Raw genomic sequence first — 20,053 nt, 5'->3', positions numbered from 1 at the left:
TCAATTTTAGTGCTACCACTAACTAGGTATAGGATTTTGGGGAAATAACTTCTAGGAAAATCAGTTTCCTGATCTCTTAAGTAAGTAGGTTAAACTATATGAATCTTAAACTGATGTAAATTCTTATGAAATAAAGCAGAGTATAAATAAAGAGGTGAAGTCTAAGTCCTAGTTCTTGCTCTAACCTTTTCAGATTTTTGTATTATCTAGCATACCAGCCAAATCAAAGCAGAAAGAAAAAGAACTAAAACTGTGAATTGATATAGAGCATGAAGAGTATCTTTTTTTCTGACAGCATTATAGATGCCTTGCCATGCTTTATTATGTTAAGAGATCGCTATTGTTTCTCACGGAGTACAATCCATTCCCCAGCAGTTTGCTCATACATAGAAGTAGTCAGTTACCCCTGAGTAAGTAATAGCATTTCTTTCCTATTCAGTTTCCCCCATTGAATATTGCAATAAAGCTCAGCTCAAGCTTAAAGCCAAAAGTCAACAGGACATGTCTACTCAGGATTCAGAGCCCATGGGGCAGAGTGTATTTGGCAGTAATTAAGCAGATGGCCTTTCTTATCTCTTTCAAAGGTTACCAGCATTAAAAATATGGCTGCATAGAAATTCTTATTGAGAAATCATGATTAGCTGGGCCAAGTTAGCTCAAATCAGCCAAGTTATCCTTTTATAATTTAATGATTTCCCCCAAATTAATATGACTTTCCTGGCCTTTAAAGTCCCTATTAATTTTTTTAAGCCTCACAGAAGAGAATTACTGTGAGGCTTAAAAACGGAGAGAAGAAAGCTGCTATCAGAAGTCACAGCTCATAATCCTCTATAATCCACTTACTAGTGAGTGTTCACACACCACCTCAGCATCCAGCCAGTGGGGACCTGACATGGCAGCAATTTTAAAGAGAAAGAAGTAGAATGAGGGAGACCGAAGGAGAGGAGCCCTTTACACTTCAAACAAGCGGTTAATTTGAATGATTTTGGGGGACCTTCTGACACTTCATATTCTCTGATACTCAAAAGGAATGAAATCTGTTTGCTTTATAATGAACTTTCCCTTTCCAATATGCTGAATAAGTGACTTAGGCCCTGGAGTCCCATGCAAAACACAATCAGGAATTGTAATTGTTTGTTGGTGTTTTCATAATTGTCTTTAACAGCTGCTGAGAGAGAGATAATGGAGTTCTAGCACAGAAAACAGTGAGAACAATTTTTCCGGGTAAGGAACCCTGTAAGTGCACGTCCTTCCTTATCATTGTTTTACCCTGTTCTATTAAAATTACTCATGCTGTTCTTTCTCCTTCGCTGAACACAGAGATGGGATCTGATTTCTTTGTATCCCCAGCTTACAGCTGACAGAGAGTAGGTGTACTATAAATGTCTGTTGCATGAAAGTGATCTTAACGAGGCAGGGCAAAGGCAGAAAGCAGAGTTACCAAAGCTATGCTCTGTGCTTTCCACCCAGCTTCAGGGAGGTAATGACAATGTGCTGCCTGCAGTCACCCAGCTGTTAGTATTAACCACATTAATGGACATTTCTTGGGGTGTCTGCCCAGCCCACAGTGATTCCCTGGATGGGCTACAGCAGCAATGTCTATGTGTGTAACACTGACAGCATGTCTCAACCTCAGTGGGTGTAAGGGGCAGCTGCCTGCCTTGGTTTGGGCCAATAGATTGCTTCTCCCAGGAACTCAAAATTCAGAACACATACATACAGATCAGGAGTGTAGTATCTAGAACATACCAATGGATGTGATCATACAGGGTCTAGCACAAATAACACCCTTTTTTAGTACAAAATCTTTTACTACAAAATCATAAGCATGTAATTTGGTAACATAACAATATCACACTCAAGCACACCAAATGACATTTTAGGTGAAATGTTCAAATTAAAACTATAAATTATTACACCCATATCACTACCCTACCAATCACTCTCAAGCAGATGTTACTTCTGCCAGACCCTGTATATGGTGTAAAACAATGATGTGTTATTCTGAAGAGATATCTAGACCTAAGCCAACCTAGGCAAAAATACAGTTCTATCTATATAAGTTCTATCAGTAAAATGTAATGTAAACAAGATACTAAACAACTTTCTAAAATCTTTGTTTCTTAATCTATAAAATTGGGATAGTCCCTTCTGATAAAATTGGTGTGAGAGAATGTAAATGCCAGAGTACTAAGGCACAACATAGGGTTTTATGATGATTGGTCTCAGATGCTGAAATTTCCAGGTGCTAAGTCCTCAGTTACTCTTAATTCATTCAGCATCTACCCTTATATAAAAACAAAAAACAAAAACCCCACTAAATCTAATGATTTCTTTCTAAAGACTTCATCCTTTCTTGTCTTTTCGTCTAGTCCCATGTTTCCCATCCTAATTCATGTACTTTTCACGTTGCCTAAACTATGATAACAATGTCCCTATTTATTTTCCCTTTTCTGCTGAGTACTAAATCTATAAATCTAAATCAATAAATCTAAATCACACCTTTTTCAACTTGAACCACTTGATTGCACTCCCATCAACCAAGCCTGAAAATTAAAATCTCAATAACCCAACATCATAGAATTATCTCTGTTGGTGTTTGTTTTGCCTGATGCATAGTTCCTTATTTGCATGTCTTAGAAGTTCTTGAAGGACTTATTAACTATATGGTTTTATATAGTATCTGAAAAATAGTAGGTACTCAATAAATGTTTGAATGAAGTCCATTAATGCAGTTAATTCTTTCCCATGTAGGTCTACTGAAGCAGCATTAAACTGGTTCTTGCTGCATCCACTTCTCCAACAGTCATCTTGCTCTCCTCTGAAATTCTAAACTTACATGGCCTTTCTCAGCAACTTCATTTTACTTTTCTAAGAATACTTCACTGCATTTTTGGAAGCACATACATGTTCTAGAGAGGGATCTGTTGATAACACCCTATATGTTTACTCCTTATCCATCACAGTTGTAACCATAATTCAAGGTGTAATAAGATACTTTATTAACATATTATTTGAAACATCAATCAAATAACCACTGACTAATTCCTTACGATAAATATGGGATATTCTCCCCAATGTAAACTCTGAAAGAATACTATGAATTGTGGTTAAAAGAAAGATTTATGGGCTGCGAGGAAAACATATTTATCCTTCAGGAAAGAACAATGAGCCCATTATAATTGGTGAATGAGGGAATAAAAAGGAATATGATATAATGGGTGGTGTGTATATTTACAAAATATCATAACTTTCATTTATCAGAGATTAAGTTATCTCCAAGAAGCATTTCTACTTCTTTTAAAAGAGAAAGTATGTTCCACCCTAAAATCCATGTAGAATCTCAAGTAGCTAAAAGAATCTTGGGAAAAAACAAGTTGGAAGTTTCATCCTTCCTGATTTCAAAATTTATTACAGAATTATAGTAATCAAAACAATACAGTACTGGCATAAGGACAGACATAATGGACCAGTGGAACAGAATAGAAAGCCCTAAAGTAAACCCTCATATATACATGGTTAAATGGTTTTCAACAAAGGTGTCAAAACTGTTCAATGGGGAAAAGGATAATCTTTTCAACAAATGATGCTGGGAAAACTGGATGTCCACACGCAAAAGAATGATCTTGGACCCTTCCCTTACACCATATACAAAAATTAACTCAAGGTAGAACAGAGTTCTATGTGTAAGAGCTAAAACTATAAAACTCTTAGAAGAAAATGTAGGAGAAAAGCTTCATTGCAATGAATTTGGCAATGATTACTTAGCTATGACATTAAAAGCACAAGTAACATCAATAAACAATAGATAAATTGGTCCACATCAAAATGAAAAATTTCTGTGCATCAAAGGACACAATCAACAGAATGAACTGGTAACCTATGAAATGGGAGAAAATATTTGCAAATCATTTATCTGATAAGGGGTTAATATCCAGAATATTAAAGAATTCCCACAACTCAACAATAACAATAACAAAACAAACCACCTGATTAAAAAATGGGCAAAAGACTTGGCTTGAAAATACATTTCCCCAAAGAAGACATACAAATGGCCAATAAACACATGAAAAGATGTCAACATCAGTAATCAGCAGACAAATGCAAATCAAAACAACGAGATATCACTTGTCATCCATTAGAATGGCTACTATTAAAAAAAACAAACAGAATATAAGTGTTGGTGAGGTTTTGTAGAAACTGGGACCCTGGTCCACTGTTGGTGTTAATGATATAGTACAGCTGCTAGAGAAAACAGCATGATCATTTCTGAAAAAATCAAAAATAGAACTACCACATGATTCAGCAATTCCATTTCTGGGAATATATCCAAAAGAACTGAGAGTAGGAACTCAAAGAGACATTTGTATACTCATGTTCATAGCAGTATTATTCACAATAGTCAAAAAGCAGAAGGAACCCGAAGTATCCCCCGACAGAAGAGAATGGATAAACAAATGTGGTATATACATAAAGTGGAATATTATTCTGATACATGCTACAACAAGATAAACCATGAAAACATGTTAAGTGAAATAAGCCAGTAAGAAAAGGACAAATACTGTAAGATTCCCACTTTTATAAAGTACCTAGTATATAATTCAGAGACAGAAAGTAGATGGTAGTTGCCAGGGGGTAGAGGAAAGGGAGAAAGGTGGTTATTTTTAAAGAAGAACAACTTCAGCTTTGCAAAATGTGAAGAGTTCTGGAGATGGATGATGGTGACGGCTGCATGCCAATGCGAATATGTGTAATGCTACTGAGCTGCACACTTCCAGTGGTTAAGATGGTAAATTTTATGCATATTTTACCACAATTTAAAAATATTAACTAACCAGGACAAAAAATGTACAAGTGTGATGAGGACATGTTTGAATTATTTAGAAAATAACTGAAAATCATTTTTGTCTTCAAGACAGCTCTGGTCTTGCCACTTGGAAATTTACTTTTTGAAACCCATAGGATCTTACTTTATGCCAACAAAATAGCATTTTTATCAAAAGCAGAAGTCAAGGGCCTGAACTCCGCCTGGACTGCTGAGTAGATTGATTTAATTTGTCTGCAACCTCTTATAAAGTGATTACAATCACAATCTAGTGCCTAGCACAAGATTTAGCTACGCACACACAGAGAAGCTGAGTAAATGAGGAACATGTGAACACAACTCAGCAGCCTATATGTTGTTTTCTGATTGTAGTAGCTATAGTGATGTTAGGCATGTATGGACAGGAAAAAATCCCCGACTCTACATTTACTCTATTAATTGAAACATGGCAACAAATGAATATTCAGCCAGGAAATCTCCATGTGAATGAACCAGAAGTAACATATAAAACAAGGCAAATCATACCTCAGTGGGAGCAAAACTCCTTTCTGAAAAGATTCCAGAAGATATTTCTAACTATCTGAATAGACTGAATAGTTTCCCATTTGCAATAGGAAGAAACCAACAAAATGGTTGAATATGCTGAATTTGAAATAAATATCCAATGACAGTGCAATTATGAACTCTATTTACTTGACATTCCAAACAATGTCAATCACAAATGAGGGCTGCTGGGAGTAACTTAGCATCCAGACCCACATTTTACAAAGGTGGCCCCAGGCGAGTTCTTAATAATTGTCCGTCGTGCAGAGGAAAAGGTGGCTCACCAAATATTTGGCAGTGCAGACTGGCAGGGGGGATCATGAGGAAGCTTAGGACTAGGCAGGATAGATGACTTAGGCTAATAAATTACTCAAAGAGATGTGTGTGTGTTTTTTTTTAAGGTAGTGTAGTAGATACCCCATGCCATTCTTCTCTTTATCCTGGCTAGCAAAGTCCAAACATTGTTGAGGCATCCCGCCCTCACCATAAGGCAATGGACTGAGAAAGGTGACACCCCCAGCTCCACCCCAGGTATAAATCCAAAATATTAGCTCCTGCTTGATTCCTCTGAGATAATCATGGTGATCTCCTTTCAGGAGCCAGTAAATGCGTTGGCAGTAGAAACATGTCCTACTGGAGATCCTTAGTAGAGACTTGTTCAGCAGTCTTGTGCTCTGCTAAATAAGCATGAAGGATAAAAACTGAGAATCAAAGCTAAAAGCCTAAATGTGACAAGAACACATACAGAGGAAGCCAAATACCTCATTCTGGTTGCTCATGATTTGTTAAGATGGCTCTACTTTTATCACACTTCCCACCCATTCTTTGGCAGCAAGCAAATCAATAGAAATAAATTTGGGCCAACTTAATGTATTGTATTAGGGGGACACTGGGATCTCACGAAATACAGGCAGGCTATATGATCAGACTTGGAACAGATAGGACCTAAGAGACCTTCAGAGCACAAGGAAGCAGAAAGCACAAAGATGTATAGCAGGAACTTCTGAATAAGGTGCTGTGACTCCAGGGGTAAATGTCACTTGTATAAAACCGCTCATATTATTTGCTTTCTATTCTAAACCTACAGTATCATATTGCCCAGGCTTAGTTCATACAACCAAGCAATGGTCACACCTGAGCAATGAGGGGAAGATCTGGCTCCTTCAGCTTCCACAGAGGGAGACAACCATCTAGATGTACAGTTCCACCACACTACATATATTGTGTGTGTGTGTGTGTGTGTGTGTGTGTGCTTGAAGGAGTGGAGTCTATCAAAGGAAAGAGGCATTCTAAAGGGAAAGAGGTATAGACATTGACCAGCCAAAACCAAACAAATCCAAACCAAACAAAAAACACCACATCATCCTTGTGACCATCACAACAACCAGGTGTTTCTGGGTGCCACAGAAGTGAAACAAATAGAGTCACCATTTCCACAAACTGGTACTAGGTTAAGGAGTGGGAGTAGCAAAGAAATAATTACCAACTCTATCCTTGAAATAATAAAATTGATTTTCAAAGACATTTTACAAAGTCACACTAGAGAGATGGGCTTCTTCTTTGATAGCAATACTTACCTAATTCACTGAATTCACCTAATTCATGAAATAAATAAAATTTTTAGTTAGTTAAGACTACCCAACTATAACCACCTTCACAGGAGGAGAATTTATGCATACTGTGGATATTGAAAAGAATATGCTATAGGCTTTCAAAATGTTTCTAGAAATGTATGACGCGATGGAATCAGAGCCAGATTTAATGGACAGTTTCCTGAGGTTACCACAGTATGTTGAAGGAAACAATGATTCTTATCTGGATGCATAAACTGCAATGTCCAACAAAGAGCAAAACACAACACACTTCAAGTGCACCTTGTTCTTTCACCAAAAGGCTTATAAATTCTACTTACATATAAAATAAATAATCAAAACTCCTATTTAAAGTGGATAGTACAGGAAATGAGTACTGAAGAAATTAAGCAAGAGTCAGAACTTCAGACCACCTGAGAGGCTTATATGGGTCTACCATATGGCCCAACGAAACAGAAACAGAGGAGAAAGTAGAAACACACTCCTTGAAATGGCAGGAGTGTGTCTCTACTTCCCTTCTCCCTGCAACTCCCAATGCCAGGCCTCTTCCTCAAACCTCCATGTCAAATGTCCCATGAACAATATTTTACTGTGCACATGAAGAGGGGCACTGCGTCCTTTAATGGTCCATGAGAGTCAGAAAGATGTTTTCTTACAGTATTCAAAACAAACGACATACACAGCTGTACTCATCTCACAGTACTTCTTAGAAAGGACTGATTTTCCCCTAACAAGTGAATGTTCAGGTATGCTGGGTATAACATCTAAAAACCTATGACTTTGTTTATACATGCTTCTGGTTCAGCTTAAGCATCTTTCTCTGTGACATCTTCTCTTAGGCTCCCAAACTAGATTAGGTTTGTCTCCTGTATGTCCCTATAGTATCATAGGCTTTCATCACTGCATGAGGTACACCAATTGTTTACTCTCTGCCCAATTGCTTAGGGCAGAGATTGTGCCTCTAACTCCACAGTACCAGCACGGGTAGGCACTCAGCAAATACTTGTTGAATAAATGCATGAACAGTTTTTTATGAAAGTAAAACTCATAGCTGTGCCCACCATCTTTCCCCCTCACATTTATCAAAACTAGGCAGTATAAAGAATCAGGAATACAATAAGGACTAAAAACAGCCATTCAATTTGTTTCTTTGGATGGACTTCTCCCAGACAGGACCCTGACAGTCACATTAATTTCAAGTCAATACCATCTCTTAGGGAAATGGCCAGAGGATGACAGACCGCACTGTATTTTTAATTACAAAAACAAGACATATGTTCAATCGCCATGGTAAGGTGATCCCATGGTGAGGCCACTTTTACTCAGTAGGGCTTGACAGCTAGCACTAAATTCAAGGGGTTCAGTTTCATTTGGCCTCCTTATGCCCCAGGAGTTTTTGCATAGCACATGTTTTCCATACATAATTAAGTAATGGAGAGTGAGTTGTTATACATGACATTTAGAGCTGCAGGCAACATCATTAATCTCCTTGGATCCCCGCACTGCCAAATAGAGCAACTCTTTCTCCATAGTGTTAATAGAGCTCTCCCCCTGTACTTAAATAGGTTGAATAGGAAAACCCATAGAACTAAATGTGTGGTGCATAGTAAGAACTCAGATTGTAATGTACCTCTGGATGATCTAGAGCAGAAAAATTCAGAATATCAGAGTCCTTATGTGGCTTAGCACACAATTACATAATTGAGGATTGTCCAAAATGTAATGATGCAGAAAAAAAAGAGGAGGGGGAGTGATTATGTAACTCACATATACATAACAGCAACTTACTAATTTTCACTAATGACTCACACATCCTTTGTGATCAATTAGTATATGAACATATATGTGTTAAAAGAATACAACAAGAACTTGATCATATAAATGTACATCACTGTACATTAATGACACTAGTAAATTAATATGTTGTCTGTAGCATATTTGAACAGCTTTCTGTGATTACTGTTAATCATACTCTTAAATTTGTGGCTAGTTCCCATTTTTATCACAATTGTCAACAAATTTGAAAAAGTATTGTCAAGGTATAAAAAGCCAAAAATTTCTATATATTGGAAATGCACAGAGAATCAATAATTCCAACTAAGGAAGAAAATATTGTCAATTAGAAGCACTAACTGTAGAGAAATACAATTTATAAAACTCAGTGTTTAAAGTAATAATATATATAATACAAGTTATGTAGTTTAAAAGTATAATTGTATCTGTTGTGCCAAGATGATTTAAGTGGTAACTTCCCAAAAATTGATAGCAAGTCAATATTTAACTGCTCCAGGATTCGGTTCCAAAGAGGCAAAAGTGAAGTTCTTGCAACAGTAGAATGAAAGAGGTAAAATACAAGCAGAGGCTGAAAGATGTATCTGCATGTGTAATGAACTAGACAACCAGCCTGAAGGAGACAGGATGGTATGTTGGGTGGCATCTAAAATGCACAGGTTGCCACACGAGAAGAGGACTTGTCTCCATTATGCCACCTCTATCACTGAGGTACAGAGCTGACAAGCAATAAAATTTGGGGTTGGTCAAAAAGTCCATTTAGTTTTTCCATAAAATAAAAAATACACCTTTTATTTTCACCAATAACTTTATTTATTTAAATATTTTGAGTATGTCAGCTCTCTCCCACATGTTAGAATGCTGACTTTCTCAATGTCTCCATTTGATTACTATCTACTTCAACTGGTCTACCTGACCACAGAGCATTGTCCAGCAAGAAAATTCCAGCACAAAACTTCACAAACCACTTTTGACATGTCCGATCAGTCACAGCACCTTGTCCGTACGCTGCACAAATCCAGTTTTGCATTTCAGTTGTTTTACCTTTCTTGAAATAATAAAGCATAATATACCAAAAATGTTGCTTATTTTCTTTCATCTTCAATATTAAAATGGCTACACAAAATTTACCAATTTTGATAATTTTTTTAAAAAAATGCATGCTGATATGACAGCTGTCACAATACAATCTAACAAAATTGTTTTGCATGAAATTAAAGACAAGTAAGCATTATTAGAGCCATCTTATGGAAAAAATCAGAACTTTTTGGCCAACCCAATATTTTCTAGATTTCCTTAACTGCTTTAAATTCTGACACTAAATTGATATTACTTATGCAAAATCTAATATATTTATTGACATGGGCATTAATTTATGTTAGTTATATTTATCTCTATACAATCCTCAATTAAACAGTGTTCTCTACTTCCTGTTAAACTGTCGGGCCATCATGAACAAATAGGAGGAGGAGCTGCAGGAGCAGTAGCAGCAGCAGCTCACAGAGAACTAAAAGAGATGTTGTAGGCAGGTTGTGCCCATGTCTCCTATTCTAACATTTATCAGAAATGGTTTGATATAATGTCTGTAGCTATCTCTTACAGTGGTTAGTCATTATGATGATATTAAAGCATTTTTTAAACAGTGAATATGCTTTACTTTAAAAAATATTCAAGATTCTATTTCCTGATTGGTGTGGGGATTGATTATGGAAGTGGGGGGCTGGTTGGGTGGAGGGGGCAAAGGGAGGAAAACTGAAAAACTGTTAAGGCATGAATAATAGAACATTAAAAAATATTCAAGATTCTGGAATTAGACAAAATACGTAAGAAGGAGTAATTGTTTTTAGTTTTCCTCTTTCCTCCTCTAAGACTTCTTAGCTCCTTCCTCCCCCTCTTCCCACTTTTTCCTGCCATCATCATCATCATCATCATCATCACCACCACCACTGCCATCATCATCACTACAGCAGTGAAAACTGTTGGGCCCATATTGCTAGACAATTCACACGTATTAAAATATTAGACAATTTATGAGATAGTTATAGCATCTCCATTTTACAGACCAGGAAACTGACCATGCTCACACAGCCCAAATATAAAACCCAGTTTCAAACTCAGTAAGTTGAATTTAGGATTTGTTTTTGTAATTACTTTTAAAGCCTTATAGTTCAGTCTTGCTTTAGAAAAGAATTCATCACTGTAGTTAAGAGTTCTCAGGCAAATGAATAGTCCCTTCTCTTATGGAAACTGAAGCATTAATTAGTAAAATGTTGGCACACAAATTACAAGATCTATCTACTGAATCAAACAAAAGGTTGTTAGCAGTGCATATATATCTTGATTCCATTTAAGCTCATTTTCCTTAACAGTCTAAAAGTGGATATGACAGTAGATTGTTAAGAATTACGGTAGACTTCCGGCAAGATGGAGGAATAGGTGGACGCACCATACCTCCTCGCACAACCAAGAACAGAACAACAATAATTTACAACAATGATTTGCAGTCATAATATCAGAACTGTCAGAGGATTTATCTAAATGGAAGTTGGACAGCCAAGAAGTTGAAGTAGACCCGTACATCCAGACTGGTAGGGGACCACAAGCTGAGCGGGCTTGGGGCTGGCGCGGGTCACAGGCGCGCGGAGGTCGGGGGAAATTTGGCGCAAAATCGGCGCGACAGCAATCCAGGGCGCCGGAGCGCAGCGGTGCAGCCGTGATCCCTGAGTACACAAGCAGCGGCTGGGGGAATCAGTGGGGCAGTGATTGTGGACCAGGGCAGAGCTCACGGCCCAGAAGCCCAGGGAAGTGTCTGGCTCCAGGAGAATGGAACGGTCGCCATTGATCCCTCCTGTCCCTGCTCCCGCCCCTGCCCCCACATATAACGTCACAATCTAGCGACTGGGGCTCCCAGCCCCGGTGAACACCTAAGGCTCCGCCCCCCACCGTAACAAGAGCGGCCAGACCGGAGAAAAAATAAATAAATAAATAACATAATAGGAGAGACAGGGAAAGACATAAGACATGTTTCCAGCAGAACAGATCAGTCCCCCAGGACTCATCCTTTTGAGTGACCAAGAAGTAGCCAATCTATCAGATGCACAGTTCAAAACACTGGTGATCAGGAAGCTCACAGAACTGGTTGATTTTGGATGCAAATTACATGAAAAAATGCAGATTACCATAAAAGGGATGCAGGAAGACATACGGAGGAGAGCCAATAGTGAAAGGAAGGAATCTGAGTCTCAAAACAACACAGTGGACCAGAAGGAAGATAGAATCAACCAAGCAGGAAAGCATGATGAAATAAGAATTCAAAAAATTGAAGAAAAGCTTAAGACCATCAAGGACACCTTTAAACATTCCAACATCCGAATTATAGGGGTACCAGAAGGGGAGGACCAACAAGTGGAAAAGTTATTTGAACAAATAATAAAGGAGAACTTCCCCAATCTGGCAAAGGGAATAGTCTTCCAAGAAATCCAAGGAGCGCAGAGAGCCCCAAAGAAGTTGGACTCAAAAAGAAACACACCAAGGCACATCATAATTACATTAGCCAAGGTAAAAACGAAGGAGAGAATCCTAGAAGCAGCAAGAGATAAGGGGACAGTCACCTACAAAGGAGTTCCCATCAGACTGTCAGCTGATTTCTCAAAAGAGACCTTACAGGCAAGAAGGGGCTGGAAAGAAATATTCCAAGTCATGAAAGACAAGGACCTACATCCCAGATTGCTCTATCCAGCAAAGCTCTCATTTAGAATGGAAGGGAAGATAAAGTGCTTTTCAGATAAGGTCAAATTAAAGGAGTTCATCATCACCAAGCCCTTACTTTATGAAATGCTAAAGGGACTTATCTAAGAAAAGAAGATAAAGAAAAGACATGTATAGTAAAAGGACAGCAAACTCACAATTATTAACAACCACACCTAAAGCAAAACCAAAAGAAACTAAGCAAACAACTAGAATAGGAACAGAACCACAGAAATGGAGGGCACATGGGGGGCTAGCAGTAGGGGTGGGAGGAGGAGAGAGGGGGAAAAGGTATAGAGAATAAGTAGCATAGAATGTAGGTTGAAAATAGATAGGGGGAGGGCAAGAATAGTACGGGAAATGTAGAAGCTAAAGAACTCATAAGTATGACACATGGACATGGACTAAAGGGGGGGAACGTGGGTGGGAGAGGGGGTACAGGGTGGAGGGGAGTGAAGGGGGAAATGGGACAACTGTAATAGCATAATCAATAAAATATATTAAAAAAAAAGAATTACAACTACATGTTGTAGTTGTATCTCTCTATAAAAATAGATATAGAAAATCTTTCTAATTTACATTATTTGAGAAAGCAGTGGAGAAAGGAACTAAAGTATGAGTAGTTATGTAAAATAATGACACTATGTATTTTTATTTTTGTTTTTTTCTATATGTATTTTTAAATCCACAAAGTAAGTCAAGCTAATTTACTGTAATTGTTGTCTTTGGAGAATAAATAATGTAGAATTGTTCCATAGGAATTGAAAAAAAAAAAAGTCATTCAACAGAGCTTTTTGAATGCCTACTATGTGCTGGCATTATAATTTAATGATCATACAAGAAACATCTATAATTAGATTACATACTTTGAGTGTACACTGATACTCCTAAATTGCTTAAAATCACTTCCAGTAAATAAGTATTCAGCAGCATCTTCAATTATGCTACATCATTAATTTACTGAATAAATTCTTTCCTTCACTCAGATCCCTTCTGAATAATCAAAATTGAAATAGTCAGACACTAAATTAATGAGGCTTTACTACCATTATAAAATTCTACTCAGCTTTCTCTTCTGTATTCTAAACAACTCAAGTCACTTAACCTTTCTATCTTGAAGGAGGCGGGTTCTGTTTCTCAATACTTAATTGCATTAAATTATTTCCTTTGGATCCTATTCAATTTTCTTTTTGCGCTCTTTAAAACAGGATGGCCATTATGGGTAATAAAGGCCCCACAAATGCTGAACAGTAACAGTAACATTAATAACAGCACTGTGCCACCACGTGCTGAGCACTTAAGTGCAGATCCCATTGAGTGCAATATAAGTTTTCTCATGTAATATTATAACTTTATACAAAGTTCTCATGGCTAAGTGGTTTGAACTCTTTACTTGTATGGACTTCTTTCAATGGACATCCTAAACTCTTTGTTTTTAACTTAAATGTTTTTTTCTTTTTCTTCCTTTCTTTTTTTAGTTAAAGGCATTTTTTATTATGTATTTTCTATTACCGTGTATCCCCTTTATACCCCTCTCCACCCTACCAAACTGCTGTCCATGTCCATAAGTCCTTTTTCCTTTTGGCTTGGTCCCTCCACTGCCAACTGCCCCCCATAGCTGTGATTTTTATTTTTCAATTAAAGTTCACCTTCAACAGTACTTTGTATTGGTCTCAGGTGTACAGCACAGTGGCTAGACAATCATACCCTTCACAAAGTGTTCCCCCCAATATTCCCATCATTCTACATTGTTGAGTGGCTGACATTTCCTCAAGTCTATTCATCTTTTCACCTTCTAAGTCTAATTTTGTAAGCTCTGGCAATACAAGGGCAAAACAACTCAAAAAGATCTGTGACTACCAGAGTATGTCAAGGTGAGTAAGCCAGAGGAGGTCATCTTAACACACAAAGATGCACAAGAAGAAGGCAGATTTCTCTTTCTGGAAACAAGAGTTAAAAACCGGAAGGCTAGAAAATGCTGGCGAGTGGGAGAAGTCTCGACACAGGATTTCTTTAGGAGCAGAGCAGCAACATGCCCTGAGGTTGAAGTGATGGCGTAGAAAGAAATTTTTCAACATCTACCCCTATAATCCCAGAAATCCCCTGGGATTGGATAGGCTTGACTGACAGGTAAGAGAAGAGGAAGTATAATAATCACCATCATAAAATACCAGCTAACACTCTTCTAGCCTTTACTCTGTGCTAGACATAGTACTGAACATTACAAATTGTTGAAATATCACAATGCAGTAGATGTTTTATTATTTCCATTTTACAGATAACTAAGGCCCAAAAGGAAAATAAGCTGATCAAGAGTTAACATACAGGGTTATTTACGTCACCTAATAATAATAATTCAGAGTTACCTGTCATTTCAGTTCAATAACAGAGAATGAAAGCTCATTCCACTGCTGATGATGCAGTAGTGGCTACCATCACTGAGGATTTCCAGTTCTGATTCAGTTTTGCCAAAAGGGCTCAGTCAGCTAGAAGGGGAGCTATAGGTGCAGCTCCAAGCCCTGCTTGGAGCCCTGAGCCCACTACGGGACTCTAGTCTCAGAGCTCACAGCTCCTCCCCTCTGGATTTCTTACCAGCACTCTTAATATCAAGCTCCTCAAGTTCTCCTGCCTATTCTCTGATGAAGACATTAAAGAGTCAGCATATACAAAATGATGGTGACAGAAGGAGGAGTAGCTAGGAAGTGCTATTATATTTATAGAGAGGGTAATTGGATCTAGGAAGGGAAATTTTTTAAATAATTGAACTATGAATAATAGCCTTAACTACCAATACTATCATGTGAAACATAAATAACAGGAAAGTGTCATACTCTAAACAGTCTATACTTTTCTAACAGTTACAATTACAAAAAAGAAAATGCATTTTTAGAATACAGTGATTTTTGTTAGATAAACCAAAGATAAAATAGTCTTACATAAATAATAACATCTCCAGGAGAGATCCCAGATTTTATGATGTATCTATCGTACCTGATGAAAACCAGCTTGACCTTGGACGGGGCAGTCTTAATAATGGCAGATGCATTTTGGTGACTTCTTCCATAAAGAATCTGATTATTTATCTGTTTGGGGAAAAATAAAATATTCTTGTAAAAGAGCAACATGTATATTTTATATAAAATATATGTATATAGTTATATATTATACAACAATATATCTATGTACTTAGAATTAAAAAATGAAGTCCATTTATTTTTAAGAGTCTACATGTAAGACTATTCAGTGCCAAAAATCTTAATATTCTTTGTAGTATGGATTCAAACACTAATTCTAAACAGCTATTAGAATCTCTTAAATTCAGTTTTGAATGCAGTTAATAGAACACACCGTCCTTGACTCTTTTGCTAAACTTGAAGAGCCAGTAGATGCAAAATATTTGTGATATGTATTTAATTTCCTACAACTTTTCCAGATTCTTAAAAAAATGTAGAAAACAGACCAAACTGTAGTATTCACCAGCATTCTGAAGGGCCCGTTAAACATCATTCTGCAAACATGTCAAGGCTATCACACAGCATATATTTTGTTACTCCAGAAGAGGTAAATATTATATACACCCTCATTTTAAGTCAAATTTTAGATCAATTGCACAGAAACATTTTACTGTAAATAATCAATAAGCCATCTGCTTTTATCAAACATGCACTAGGGTTTTGAACTTGAAGGAATTCACCCAAATATGATCTAAAAACATCTACATTCTAGATGTTCCCACTGATAAACTATGATGATAGCCACAATCAATTTTTTATTTCATCCATTTTAGATGAATAGTTCATCTAAATATAGTCATAATAGTAGTATCATAGTCATCATAATAGTTCATAGTTTTGGCTTTTTTCCTCCTGTCTTTAATAAGTACTTAAGGATGTATAATATATTGTCCCTATCTGAGACCATGACAATTTCTACTACTCAAAAGATGTATATGTAGTACATTATATAAGGGATAGTAAAAAGGTATTTAATGCTGTTTTTGTAATTAGCATCTAATTTTTCTGCCTTTGATATATCTGAAATTTTGCATTTGAAGACAAAAGTGAAAAAGGTATTTTTGCTGTAACAGCTATAATAAGAAAGTATATGGAAATGAACACTTCAAAAGATGAAATGAAAATATAATATTTTTAACTGTTTAAGTGAAGCTCATCATCACCTTGAAGTAGTAAAGCTGGGATTCACATCAAAGCCTGCTAGAAAAACTAAACTTGACAAAGACTAACATTATTCCTCCTTAATATGTCTCTCATTTCATCAACTTTTGTTCTTCACCAAGATAATCAATCTCCCAGAAATCCACTGATCTGCACATTGTCATTTCTCTGCACTTTAGTTTCCTCTTCTTTAAAAGAAATTGAAGCACCTACTCCATCAAACTGTCATGAGAATTTATTAAGACAATGTCCGTAATTTTATTTATAGTAATCTTGATACCCAAAAGATTTTAAACTTTTTATATATTCAAAACTACTCATCTTTTCTGTTTATGTGTCTGCTTTTTTTCATATAATGTGTTTAAAAACGTGCTTACCGTCTGTATGATACTACAATGATCGATGTGTGCCGTCATGCATTGCCCAAACCTCCAGAATGTTCAAGGCCAAGAATGAACCCTGACCCAAACCAGGGACTGTGGGTGGTGATGACACGACACGTCAATGCGGATTCATCGGCTGTAACAATTGCACTGCTCTGGAGGGGGATGCTGATATGGGAGAAGCTGCGAATGCGTGCAGATGGGGGTACAGGGGAAGTCTCTGTAACTTCTTCTCAGTGTTGTTTCTCTAAAAAAAATCTTTTTTAATAAAAAGTGCCCACCTTCAGGAATGTAAATCATCTTTTGCTTTTACATGGTTTTATTTTTTCCTTTAAAAACTTTTTCTTCACAAACTGTGGTGAATGCAGGGGTGGGGTGGGGGATGGGGGGTGGGTGGAGGTGGGTGGAGGTGGGTGCAGGTGGGTGGAGGTGGAAGAGGGTATGGGGCGAAAAATGGTGATGAAAATAAAATAAAATGAAATTTTCTTATATTTGTATCTTTTTTACCTAACTTAGTTATAAGGAAAATGGTTAAATAAGTCATGTGGTCATTAAAAGTAATGTGAAAAAGCATACTTAGTGACATAGAAAGTGCTCAAAATGCCTCAAATGGCAAAACCTAGTTACAAAATAGTATGTCTTGTGCAATCACTTTTTCTGCTAACCATATTTTTCAATCTCTTTACAATGAGCTACAAATAAGGATCTTCACACCATAATTTTAAAGTGAGATGATGCATAGAATATGCTTGATTTGACATCTGGCATTCAGGCAATTATTTACAAATGTCTTCCTCTCTGCCCTGCTTTTAGAAAGTCTTCCCTAAACTTTGATCTAGCAAACCTTCCAGTCTTTGAATTTTATGGTACTAAGTTTAAGGTAATTTTTCTTACTGCATGTACACCATGCCCACCAAGTCAGTCCGTGTTGGACAGCAATCATCAGTCAAGCACACAACTTCTTACTGTGCTGGGTGAAACTCCTGAGGGCAGGAACCAGTGCCCGCCTCTTGCCCCAGTGGGTCACGCACAGCTTGCACAGAGCGGCACTCAGTGAGGACACACCAAATCACACAGCCGTGAATGGAAGGGGCGCTTCCATTAATCAACTGCTGGCACACTTTCTCTGAGGTGGGCTCTAGCCTTCAAAGTCACTGAGGTTTACAAAAGATTTCTTTTTTGATTAGCTAAAATGTGAGCATATAAAAACTTGAGCTGTTTCATGTTTATGGATATGCCTGCTTTTTAGCTGTGATCCTCTATTTTGATAGAATAAAATACATGGTACTATTATTTTAAGAGGGAAACATTACAGCCCAAATGAAGAAAGCGGGTCATTCATTTTAATTTACCTAAAAGTAAATCTAAAGTTATGTCCTTCAAAATATGGTTCCTGAATATTCAGAGGCTCTGGCAATAGAAGGGGACAACAGCTCCTTGTATCTTGAAGATCTGGCAACAGAATCTTGCTTGCTGTCGGTGTGTTTTCCAGGCCAACAACTGTGGTGTTACTGCTAAGGCAGCTGCTCCCTGCCAATGCTCACAGGCCTCTCAGGAAACTCTGCTGTTCAGTGGAAAACAGGGAACTGAACAAAGAACCCAGGGCAGAGAAAAGCCTGATTTAACTGGATTAAATTGGGAGAGAAAGAAAGCAGATCTCTGGATTAAAAAATCCAAAACAAAGCCGCCTCTTTTCTGACCTCAGAAATGACACATTAGCAACCTCAGCAAGGAAAAGCTCTTGTATTTTCTTAGATCTTATTTAATATAAAACAATTTCACTATTTAAATAAAAAGAATATAGCTTCCAACTACAAAAGCAGTTTTTATATTTCTTCATCACTAAAAGAAAACACTCCAGAGAAAATTCAGTGAGTAACTAGAAAGAATATGATGCATTTTATGAATAATTAATTTGAGATTGTCACTCTATTTCTGAGAAGTGGCTGTTCTCCCAGGGCACTGCTCTTTAAACAACAGATGTAGGACACCTTCTAAGTATAGCCCAGGCAAAAAAGAAAGCATTCTACACCTCTGGGAAGTCTTTCAGGTTAACTCTAATTAATAATAGCTACCATTTACTGAGTGCTTACTCTGTGCCAAACACCAGTTAAACTCTTAATGCACAGTATCTCATTTAAAGCTCACAACAACTGGGATATTACATACTTTTACTAGATAATGAAACTAGGACTCCAGGAGTTTGAGCAATTTGCCCAAAGTGCTTTAGCTATTAGTTTAAAAACCTATAATCCTCAGGCACACTTAAAAGTTCACATCATTAAGCCCTTAGGACAATTAGGTTCTGGTCAGCAGCAAAAAATCTTAAGAACAAAGTCTTGTGTCTATCGACCACAGAGACAGAGTTTCAGTCAAACAAAAGACAACATTTAGGCCTCAGCTGTGTTTCAGCTCCAGTCCTAGAAGAGCAGAAGGTCCCATGGAACACATCCTTGGGAAACCAGACAGTGATTCCAGGGCTGCCATCAGGACTAGATGCACTGACCAACCCCCTACCCCAGCATTGACCAATCAGTGGAGAGCACGGCCCTAGTCACGACCAACCCTAACTTCCTTAGACGCCATAATTAATGATTTTTCTTCCCCTATGTAACCCATCCCCTGGAAGCCACTGGGAAGCCATGCCTTTGAACACAAATTCACCTGTCTCCAGGTTTGGCATCATTTCCTTGAAAATAAACCTTTACTTTCTTGCCAGCAAACTCCTGTTCATGTTTGATTGGGCTTTGCATACAGGTGAACAAACCCCTTTAGTTCAGTAATACTAGTTTGGATGATAAATTATCTTTATCCCACATTCATCAAGCCATGATAATGGAAAGCATATTCTATGCCATTCATTCCCACTAAATCAGAAAGTCAGATCAGATGGAAGATCTTTGCCAGAATGCAATCATTTCTCTTTACAAGGGATGGTCCTTCCAACCTTCCTATCACAAATACTATCTATAGTGGTGGGCCATACAAGTTTGCTTT

At 37.4% G+C, this 20,053-nt stretch overlaps 1 protein-coding gene across 6 annotated transcripts in view; it reads right to left on the bottom strand.

Annotated features, from left to right (window-relative positions):
* Positions 1-20,053, bottom strand: part of PATJ (PATJ crumbs cell polarity complex component) — a 331,922-nt gene that overhangs the window by 103,775 nt on the left and 208,094 nt on the right. For all 6 annotated transcript variants that reach the window (XM_036026193.1, XM_036026198.1, XM_036026197.1 and 3 more), the window contains one exon: positions 15,490-15,581. In XM_036026193.1, coding sequence (XP_035882086.1) covers positions 15,490-15,581 — 92 coding nt within the window. The remainder of the gene's footprint in view (positions 1-15,489; positions 15,582-20,053) is intronic.

This window comes from Phyllostomus discolor, chromosome 5 (genome assembly GCF_004126475.2).
Source record: "Phyllostomus discolor isolate MPI-MPIP mPhyDis1 chromosome 5, mPhyDis1.pri.v3, whole genome shotgun sequence".
Taxonomy (NCBI): Eukaryota; Metazoa; Chordata; class Mammalia; order Chiroptera; family Phyllostomidae; genus Phyllostomus; species Phyllostomus discolor.
The sequence above is the reverse complement of the archived record's forward strand: the minus strand, read 5'-3'. Positions and strand labels throughout refer to the sequence as shown.